This window comes from Convolutriloba macropyga, chromosome 2, assembly GCF_964194025.1.
Source record: "Convolutriloba macropyga chromosome 2, txConMacr16.3, whole genome shotgun sequence".
NCBI classification, from domain to species: domain Eukaryota; kingdom Metazoa; phylum Xenacoelomorpha; order Acoela; family Convolutidae; genus Convolutriloba; species Convolutriloba macropyga.
The window spans coordinates 18,190,724-18,202,452 of record NC_134469.1 but is presented as its reverse complement, the minus strand read 5'-3'; the positions used below and the strand labels follow the sequence as shown (position 1 = coordinate 18,202,452).

Below are 11,729 nucleotides of genomic sequence, written 5' to 3'. Positions count from 1 at the left end.
TGTTTTAACACCCATGATTGAAGGCTGCCAGTCTTGAACCCACAACCTCTGTACCCTCAGCTGATTCTTCTTAACCTCCAGACCACCAATGCCTGTCCAACTCTTGTCGGTCTATATATATGATTACTACTTGTTAGAATGGCCCCATCTCAGCAATTTACCCCCTTACTGTAACATAATTTTACCCCATCAGAAGAAATTACCCCCAAACTTTTTACAACAATTTACCGCCCTCGGCAGTCCAACTCTTAGCTCATTATACCCCCTCTGAATAAACTACTCCCTCACTCTTACAATTTTACCCCCCTTGGCAGCTCAACTCTTACATCAATTTACGACCTCACTCTTACATTATTTTAGCCCCCATACTTAAAGACTGCCAGTCTTGAACCCACAACCTCTGTACACTCAGCTGATTCTCCTTAACCTCAAAACCACCAATGCCTGTCCAACTCTTGACGGTTTATATATATTATTAAAACTTGTTAGAATTGCCCATCTCAGCAAAATACCCCCTCACTCTAGCATAATTTTACCCCCTCAGAACAAATTACCCCAAACTCTTACTCCATTTTACCCCCTTGGCAGCCCAGCTCTTACCTCATTTTATCCCCTCAGAACAAATTACCCCCAAACTCCTACACCAATTTACCCCCTCGGCACTCCAACTCTTAGCTCATTATACCCTCTCCGAATAAATTACCCCCTCACTCTTACACCATTTTTATATGTTGGCAGCCCAACTCTTAAATCAATTTACGCCCTCAATCATTAATTGTTTTAGCCCCCATAATTGAAGGCTGCCAGTCTTGAACCCACAACCTCTGTACACTCAGCTGATTCTCCTTTACCTAAAAACCACCAATGCCTGTCCAACTGTTGACGATTTATATATATTATTAAAACTTGTTAGAATTGCGCCTCTCAGCAAATTACCCCTCCACTCTTACCTCATTTTACCCCCTCTGAAAAAAATACTCCCTTGCTCTTACACCATTTTACCCCCTTGGCAGTCCAACTCTAAAATCATTATACTCCCTCTGAAACAATTACCCCAACACTCTTATACCTTTTTACCACGTTGGCAGCCCACTCTGATAGTTTTACCACCTCTGAACAAATTACCCCCTCACTCTTACGCCGTTTTTCCCCCTTGCAGCCCAACTCTTAGATCACTTTACTCTCTCTGAATAATTTACCCCTGACTCTTACACCAATTTACCCCTTGGAAGCCCAACTCTTAGACTTATATCATTTTACCCCCTCTGAACAAATTTCCCCCTCACTCTTATACCATTTTACCCGTGTTACTCTTAGATCAATTTACCCCCTATGTACAAATTACTCGCTCACTCTTACACCGTTTTACCACCGTTGGCAGCCCAACTTTTAGCTCATTTACCCCCGCTGTAGAAGTTATTCATGACATTTACTCTTATACGGCAATTTTTAGTCAGGGGTTTATTCCTCAAAAGTCCTTACCTTTCAGCCTATTGCAGCCCACTCTTACACGGCAAATTTAGTCAGGGGGCTAATTCCTCAAAAGTCCTCCCATTGCAGCCCATTGCAGCCCACTCTTACATGACAATTTTAGTCGGGGGGGGGGGGGGCTAATTCCTCGAAAGTCCTTTCATTGCAGCCCACTGCAGCCCATTCTTACATGACAATTTTTGTCAGGGGGTTAATTCCTAATAAATCCTCCCATTAAGGCCCATTGCACTCCACTCTTACATGCCAATTTTAGTCAGGGGGTAACTCTTCAAAAGTCCTCCCATTGCAGCCCATTGCAGCCCACTCTTACATGACAATTTTAGTCCGGGGGGGGGGGGCTAATTCCTCAAAAGTCCTCCCATTGCAGCCCACTGCAGCCCATTCTTACATGACAATTTTTGTCAGGGGGTTAATTCCTAATAAATCCTCCCATTGCGGCCCATTGCACTCCACTCTTACATGCCAATTTTAGTCAGGGGGTAACTCTTCAAAAGTCCTCCCATTGCAGCCCGTTGCAGCCCACTCTTACATCATTTTACCCCCTCTGAACAAATTACCCCCACCTTCTTACATCAATTTACCCTCATAGACAAATTACCATCTACTCTTACAACAAAATGGGAGGATTTTAGGTAGGCCATTCGACCCGGGGGCCTTAAGTTTTCAGGTAAAGTTCAGGTAAAGTTAGGGCTAGTTAAGGTGAGTTAAGGAAAGGCAAATCTACCCTAACAGTTAGGGTGAGTTAGGATGTTTTTTAAGGTAAAATTACCTTAACTTTATTTAGTGTGTTGACCTAATTACTTATTTTTCCATGTTTACTGTTTCATATACAATCAAAAAACACTAACGATCAAAAGATGGTCCACCGAATCTCTTTTTTGAATCGTACCAAGGCACTATGACACTTCACCAGTACTTCTCTCTTTAGATCGCAAAGAAATTGGGTTCTTTGAATTTAAAATTAGCCAACAGAGTACAATTTGAGAGCGTTTTGTTAGTATTTCAGTTTCAATAGCTTGAAAACACTCGCAGAGCAGAGAAAAATTATCAAATAGAGCTTAAGTATAGAAATCGCAGATTATATTCTCAGTTTGTATTCATTTTAAAAACAATTCAAAATTATACATAGCTATTTCTTGCATACAGGACATTTTTCGGCGGATGCATGCAAAATCAGAGCTAAAATTTACTACTTCGTCTAACCGTCTATCTTGTAAGATCTCGCAAGAATTTTAAAAGAGATGCAATTTCATCTACAACAGTTTTTGAATTTCGCAAGTGCTCTTGATAGATAGATGCGTAGGTTTCAATAGGGTATTTTTAATCAATACTTAAAATCTCAAAATTTAGTCAACAGTGAATTGAAACATTGATAAATACATTTGTAGGATTGGTTTTGGAAGTGCTCAATTTGAATCTGGTCATTCATTTTACTATTTGTCAGACTTTCGTGTGATAATATTTGTTCAACAGAGTTGCAACTTCAAAAAAAAAAATACTTTTGCCCTGTTATTCGTCATATAAAATTATGAAGATATCGTTTCTTTCTGATGTCATGTTTATCTTAATGATTGCTACTGCAAATTTGATCTCTGTGGTTGGAGCTACAGACACAGAAGAGAGGGAGAGAGTTTATTCCTTTGATAACTACTATATCTCAACTCAGCTGTCTGGATACACGATCGAATCAATAGTTGCTAATACAAGGTTAGATTTAATTCCAATCCCAATGTCAATATCAGTGGCAATTAAGACCGTGTTATTTAAACTATTTTCAAGTAATTTGACCATGTAGATAACAGAACAGCTGGCTAGACGCTCTGATCATAGGGCCAGTCGTCACGATGGCCTGACCGCATAGCCAAATTCGAAAAATGACCAGAACGCGGAGCATAAATGTTGTCCAAGGGTCTGATCGGAGATTTATTGGAAAGTCAGGCAGACGTTTTGATTAGTTACCAAAATCTGCAAAAATGGTCAGTCCGGTTAGCAGCCAGGTGAGGTTGAAACATCAAATTAGGCCTCTAACAAACGGTAAAGTATCACAAGAGCCTTCCCCCTGGTCTACAACGCGATACACATTCAGTTTTTCACTAATCAATTTTTGAGTTGAAACAGTCCTACATCGTGTGTGGTTGAGATGTCGTCAGTCTCAGAGTGGCTAAAAAACAATGACAGGTTTCTTAGATTCGTGCCCAATATTGGGAAAATGGGGCCACAAACATTGCATCTCGTACTCTCTCTAAATCAACCCTCACTCCCGCTTTGGGTTGCTCCAATACCTTCATGTCGTGTAGTAATAATAGTAAATTTTTCAAACACTGAAAAAAAATTTTTTGCTTCAGACAATTGATAGCGCGTACAAAGGGATGATCGATAAATTCACAGTATCTACCATTTGAATAATTATGTAAAATTATTTTCTTCAATCAGTTTGACCAATAATTTCTGGTCATTGTCAATTACAGAATCAGTCTTTCAGATTTGAGCTCCTTGCTGGCAATTTTCTTTATATTGTTGATCATTTTTTAAAACGGTTTTTAATCTTGATAATAATTGATACTTTCAGCTTCAGTTTTCATTTTTCTTCTGCTCTCAGTAAATCTTAGAATTAGACCGTTGCATGATTGAAAACTCTTCCGTCATCAATTTTATTATCAGAATGACATCTATAAACCTGACTCATATGAAATCAGTGAATGAAATTAAATCATATGAAATTAAATAAAATCTCTGCTTCATGTTGCATTTTGTAAACTTTGTAAGTACAATTCTCTGGAGCCTTTCGTTGACAACAATGACTATACTTTGTCACATATTCTTTTTACGTAATTGTTGTCCAGGATCTAAAATTGATCCTTAAAACGTTGACAACAGTAGCAGAAGGCATCAGTTTTGTCAATCGTACTCACGTAACCATTGTAAAAGATTTCAAGCAAATAATTCTTATCAAAAATCTTCAATCAGTCAATAACTTCATTGCTCGAATTTATTTAGCAATTACTCGAGCCCCAATTTTGAAACATCTTTCTCTTTGATCTATGGGAATAGCAAAACTTTTTTATTGATTTCTCAATCCACAGTTAGTATTTCGAGAGATTTTTCCGAAGTTACTCATCAATTAAGATTTCTCTTACTTAATTTTGATAGCAACTGCGTTAATTATCGAGAAGAATATATATTGAGACAACTGTGTTAATGTCAACGATGACGGTGAGCGTGGATCACTGCTGTCTGCCTGACAAAAGCACGCATTGTGGAAAAATTTGACGGATTTTTCCAATTTTAAGGCAGATCTGAAGTATTTTTGCTGATTTGCTGTTTTTTGTCCACACTCACTCGCAACTCTAATTTTTAGACATGGTCATGAATATCACTGACGTTTCGTATATTTTTGGTCGGTTAAATATACCACTTGCACGGGATGTGGGTGCAAATTATATACTTTGATTGAAAAGCTCTTAAGAACTCTGCGATGAAAGAGTTTTTTCTTTTGTTTTTAATGAAGAACATGAAACAAGAGTCTCCATATTGTCAAGGATTATTAAACTTATTCAGCTGAGTAGAGTCTTCTCGAAATTGATATGAAATTTCAGTCCTTCTCTTCACTGAAGCAATCCTCTTATCACAAACAAAATCTTTTCCCAATCCCTGCAAATGGTAAAAACTTTTTTTTATGGTTGAACCTTAAATACTGTCTTTGAAGAAAGAGAACCAAATGTAAATTGAGTCATATTTGTTACTGAAGAGCACAGCGGTTAACAAAAATTCTTGCAGGAAGCAGCAATTTTGGCTTGCAGCAACTTATAAACAAATCACGTTCTGTGTTCACACAAACCTTTCATGCCCGGGTCGAGTTTTTTGAGTGAGTTTTTGTAAGAAACGCGGCGAATGTGGCGTGAAAAAATTAATTTACCGAATTTCACCACAATTCGTTAAAAAAATTACCCCAAAATTCACTGCATTTTTAACAAAAGTTCACCGCATCAACTTTTGTTGCAAATTAATATAATAAATGCGGTGAATACGATGAAAGCGATGGAAAAAATAATTCACCGCATTTCACCTCATTTTTTTAACAAAAATTCACCTATTTGTTTTCCAACGTTTATTGAGTCTGATTTAAATTCACAAGGAATATCATTAAACTAAGTGAGTGTTGGCGCAGTAGCATAAGAAGTTGCAGACATGCAGGAGGTGACCGGTTCGAACGCGTGTACGGAAGTTTCCTTTTTGTAAGAATACCGAGAACGCGGCAAAAATAAATAATTCACCGCAATTCACCACATTCACGGCAAAAAGATGTCAGAAACACGCGGTGAAAATTTTTTTCACCACATTTCACCGCATTTTTTACAAAAATTCACCGCCAAAACTCGACCCGGGTGCCAAAAACTATTGATTGTTAAGTCACAAGCTATCATTACGTCTACTTATCAATGATGACATTTAGGCTGGCTTGTGCTATAGCATGTAGCATCAATGAAGATTGCGTCTCCTTTAACTACTGCGAAGGCAAACTGTGTGAACTAAATGAAGCCACAATCAACGACAACTTCATTACTGCGGGAATGCAACCAAACCATGAATGTTCCTACTATGGGTTGCCAGACAGATGTGAATCTCCAGACACGTCACTTGAGGTGCCCAATTTCTTATAATTCTTACTCTTAACGGTTTGGACAAAGTCTGAAAGATAATATTCCGAACGGTACAAAACACTATGCTAAAGACTTTTTTAAATAAAATGTTTTACATGAATTATGTGTGACCAAGTACAGGCTATTTTGAACCGTTTGAACATTGTTTCAAGATCAAGCGTGTAAAAACCGGGAATCAGTGCTCATGGATATTTTTTTGCGATTATACTCGCAAAAAATGTATTCGGAAAAAAGAAATATTTGCAAAAAATATCCATGAGCCCTGATTCTCATTTTTTTTACATACTTGATCTTGAAGCAATGTTTTACGATTTCAAAATCTCCTGTACTTCGTCAGACAAAATTCATGTGAAACATTGTATTAAAAAAAGTCAAATAGTTGAGAACTGCCAAGACTGTAAAGCAAATCTTTAAATAATGAACTCTGAAATGTTTAACACACCATAAAAACACCTTTTTTCAGATTTGTTCCAACTGCAGCTCGAAGTTTGACCGCTACAGCTGGTCCAATTGGTCAATTTCAACATTCCTCTCACTTGATCAGATAACTGAACATGACTTCATCATAGATCAAAGACGAAAATGTCTTGACGGGAGTGGGTCTCTTGTTTCAGATGTGTATTGCCAAGGTAAAATTTTTTCCAATTTTTCTAAAATTATTTCATTATTTGCAATCATCTGATAATGGCCATTTCTACTGCCGGTCTTGTATTCCTAACTTTGAGCCTTACAAACAAAACTTTAAAGAAAAATCCTATTGATAAAATGGATCATACTTATAATGATAATTATACCACTTTAGATATCTATACATATGGGTTCTTAAACGCCGTCAATACTTAGACATTTACTTAGGCAGGATCAATTTGCTAATCCCAATCCAGTATGACTCCAATTACGCTCATTGCCAGCCAGCAAAGTCCAGGGCCCAACATTAAAAAATATTGCGGCATAAAATTTGCTGCATAAAGTGTTCAGCTCATGATGTATAATTTATGCGCCAGAAAAATTGACTTATACGTGACAAAGACAAGCCCGGAACTAGCGCTCATTCCATTTTAACGTTGAATCATCATATTTTCTTATCTTTTTTCTACAATGTCTCTGTTCATGGCACTGACTGTCATGCTCATGGTACCCGGGCCGAGGAATTTGGCCAAAATTATGTAAGATCAGCGGCAACTAGCGTTGACAAGTCAGAAAACTCACTGCAATTTTCTTACATAATTTTGCGTTGAATGCGTTGAATTTGAAGACAAAATATCAACGCACTCAACGCAAAATTATGTAAGAAAATTGCGGTGAACTATCCGACTTGTCAACGCTAGTGGCCGCTGATCTTACATATTTAGCGTTGAATTTAGCGTAGATCTTATATATTTAGCGTTGAATTTAGCGTAGATCTTACATAATTAGCGTTGATTTTAGCGTAGATCTTACAAAAAAACGAAGCGTCCACTTGAACTATTAACCTCCAGTTGCGTATGTGACTCGAACTGCTGACCTCCTGTTTGCAAGTCGCCTCTTCTACCATTGTGCCACAGTACCTTGGTTTACCTAAGAGCCGCAATTCCTAGAAAAGAGCACTAAAAATGGTTTTTTCTGACCTCATGTTTCTCACCTGTGAAGTATAGGGGTCGAAACAGTGAAAAAATTGACTTTTTGAAAAAAAACTTGAAAAACTTTTGAAATCGTAAAGTGGTCTGAAATTGAATGGAAAGAAAAGATTTGAATGCGTTGAATTTATGTAAGATCAACGCTAAATTCAACGCTAAATATGTAAGATCTACGCTAAAATTCAACGCTAAATATGTAAGATCTACGCCAAAATTCAACGCAAAAATATGTAAGATTAGTGTTGAATGCGTTGAATTTATATAAGATCAACGCTAAATTCAACGTTGAATATGTAAGATCTACGACAAAATTCAACGCAAAATTATCTAAGATTAGCGTTGAATGCATTGAATTTATGTAAGATCTACGCTCAGGCGTAGATCTTACATAAATTCAACGCATTCAACGCCAATCTGACATAATTTTGCGTTTTTTAGCGTTGACACCTCGGCCCGGGTACTAATTGATTCCGTTTCTGCTTTTCCAATGCTGAGCTTGGTCTATATCCGGAACATCGTTTTTGAAGCATAATTTAATTGCGGAACTTCGTCTGTGAATTATCTTTTTTAAACGGACCATTGTCTGTGAATCATGATTTATAAACTGACCTTTGCCTGGAAACGTGATAAATAAACGAACTGTCGTATGTGATTTATGATTATTAAGCGAGCCGTTGTCCGCGTAGCATGATTGATTAGCGCAAAAGTGTCTGCGAAGCATTATTCATACGCATGTGTTAACTATCACTTAAAATTTATCAGTTTGTTTGATTTGACTGCTAAAGAAACAAAACAAATTGACTGGGATTAATTGAATTAGCACAAAAAGAGCATCATATTTAACCTCTAAATACAAGAAATATAAAACTTTTATTTACATTTAACAGTTTACAGCGACAAAGTTAATCACAAAGAACAAGAATCAGAATCAGAGACTAAAGTGAAAACCATCTCAAACAATTACAATTTTTCTCCCGCTTCTTTTGGAAAACTCTTTATGTTCAAATTGGTGTCCCGAACCCAAAAATAATTGCTAATACATTTCAGTTTGATTTTTTTAACTGTTGAACAGTTTAAAATTTGAAAAATTATCTGATTTAATGGACCAATTAATTTTATACGAAGTTTTTAAGTTCAGTTTTAACTTCTATTACTAATTGTTTCCAATTGCAATAAAGTTTGTTGAAGTAGTCTTTTTTCGGGTCTAGTTCGGAAACGAACCGTTGAGAACTCGCTATATATTGCTTGACCTGCTAAAGGATTGTTGTCTCAAAGTGACTGCGTCCGGTTGCAGTTCACAAGGAGGAACACTCGACCGTGAGTTGCCTGCGCTGAAAATGGCGCCGAGTGTCGTCAGACACTTTTTATATTGGAGCAGGGATATATGGGAACTGGAAGAACTTTCGTACCTATAAAAACTACAAAAACACGCAACAAGAATGGGCATCCTCTGTATTTTGACACAGTAAACGTTAGACGGGATACTATCTGCCCTAGTCATTGACCATTGCAGTTCTTATAAGATCTTACAAGATTCTTACCAATACTACATATCTTGTAATTGCTTATAAGATGGAGCATATCTTGTAAGATCTTGTAAGACATTGCATATCTTGTAAGATCTTACAAGACAGAGTGAATCTTGTAAGAGGTAAGTATCGTCTTATAAGATCTTACAAGATTTGCTCTACGGAAGAAAATTGCAAAACTTATAAGATGTAAGATTATTTACGTAAGATCTTGTAAGATTTAGTTTGCATATTGTAAATCTTATAAGATTGCTTGCCAAGTGAGTGGTTGTTATAACCGGGACGGTAAAAAAGTGATTCAAATTAAATTAAAAAAAAAACGTTGGAACATGAGGTCATGTTGGTATCACCTGAAATTCGGAACCCAAAATAACGAATTAATCCTACATATATGAGTAACTTAGATTTGTTGGATAGTGGTTAGTATCCCTATACATATTTCTGTATAGTTTTGTGGCTTTGAAACGGCCATTTTTGTCCTGTAAGAGCCGAACCAAGCGGAAATAAAAATTTTTTCTCAAATTTAATGGCTGAGTGGTGTTTTGCCCAAATTAGGTTTTCAAAATATTTGCCAAAGACAATCCTTCAAAATCTTCTCAGTCGTTTTAGCGACTCATGTATCTTCATAGGTTCTTAGCAATGTACAGAAAAACTTGGAGATGCTTACAAGATCTGTTATACCTAACGAGATCAAATGTTTCTGTATTAGATTCTATTCATCAGCTCTTCCAAAAGCCTTAATCTTAAAAGAATGTTTTGTGTCTTATAAGATTCTTATAACATCTCGCAAGATAAGTTTAATCTTATAAGAATAGTGTGTGCCTTATAGGATTCTATTATGATCATACAAGATCTGCTTTAATCTTAGCAGAATAATCTGTGTCTTATAAGATTTGTGTAAGATCTTACAAGATATGATTTTATCTTATAAGAATATTGTGTCTCTTATAAGATTCTATTATGATCATACAAGATCTGCTTCAATCTTAGCAGAATAATGTGTGTCTTATAAGATTCTTGTAAGGACTTACAAGATTTGTTTTAATCTTGTAAGAATAATGTGGGTCTTATAAGAGTCTTTTAAGGACTTACAAGATATGTTTTAATCTTGTAAGAATAATGTGAGTCTTATAAGATCCTTATAAGATCTTTCCAGTTGTTGGTACTCTTAGGAACTCTTATAAGATTAAAACATATCTTATAAGAATCTTATAACATCTTACGAATTTTCACAACTCTTATAAGATCTTATAAGTTCTGAGTAAATCTTGTAAGTCTCTTATACAATCTTACAAGATTAATGCATTAACTTGTAAGGGCAGATAAGAATCTTATAAGATCTTATAAGATTTGCAATGGTCAATGACTAGGGTGTTCAACAAAAAGAAGTTCTGCAATATTTTGAAGAGACAACGAACAGTGATTTCTCTGATACAGTTTTGAGGCGATCAGGGAATGAATGGAATTGGAGGCTTTGAAATTTCTATCGATGGTCAGTTTTAAAAAGTTAACCCCCAAACGTGTGAAATGTAAGATATAAAGGCTTTTTTTGCTCTACAATCTGCTATAAACATTTTTTGAACACTGATTTTGTCTGTCATATTCAATAGAACAAAATTGAATCCAACAACGAATTAAATACCAATAATTGGAAGCTGGTTGGTGCCGTGGCGGGGATGTTGCAGTTAATTATAGTGATGGCAGGCGCAAAAAATGTCAGAATGGCAAGTTTGTTCAATTTGGTAAGAGAGGTTACCTGGAATAACAATGTCGCACTCTTTGTAAATCTGGCATAGAAAATAAAGGAACAGCATCAAATTTTGCTTGAAGTACAAAGGTGCGCATATAGTTCGCTCTTCAAATTTGAAGGATTTATACTAAATCACTCACAGACAAAGCTTTAGTTTTTAAATCATACTTCACAGATAAAGGTCAGTTTATAAACCATGATGTACAGATACTTGTGAGTCTATTACATTTGCTGGTCGTTTGGAAAATGTTCTTCGCACTTGATATAGCATTGATAACTACTACATGCAATTTAATTATATTGTTTCAATCCTGAAATCCGGCTAATCGACCAAACTACAGGGTGGTTTGTTTAGCTGTATTTTTATTAGTTAATTTGTCCATTTCTGTGTATATAAATTAAGGTGCATTGACAGACAGGTGTTCCCAATCAACATCGCTCTGATTTATTAACATGCTCTATCAATACTGAACGATCATTTTTTTCTAATCGGTCTCGGAAGAAACTCCATCGAAAAAAAAACGAATGACTATTAAAAAACTGCTTATTTAGCGCGTTTGGCCATTACTCGCTAGCCATGGCCAAGCATTAGCGGCCCGTGGTAACTGGTGTGAAATTATCACAACCCAACAAATTATCACGTCCAAAATTCAAATTTAAAATTGGGGTTTATTTCCGTGGT

General features: G+C 36.2%; 1 protein-coding gene across 1 annotated transcript; it reads left to right on the top strand.

Annotated features, from left to right (window-relative positions):
• Positions 1-3,058: 3,058 nt before the first annotated feature.
• Positions 3,059-9,934, top strand: LOC142334843 (uncharacterized). Its single transcript, XM_075383170.1, has 4 exons — positions 3,059-3,198; positions 5,945-6,134; positions 6,616-6,781; positions 9,927-9,934. Exons 1-4 carry the CDS (start codon positions 3,059-3,061, stop codon positions 9,932-9,934), a joined length of 504 nt encoding a protein of 167 aa, XP_075239285.1.
• The last annotated feature ends 1,795 nt before the right edge of the window (positions 9,935-11,729 follow it).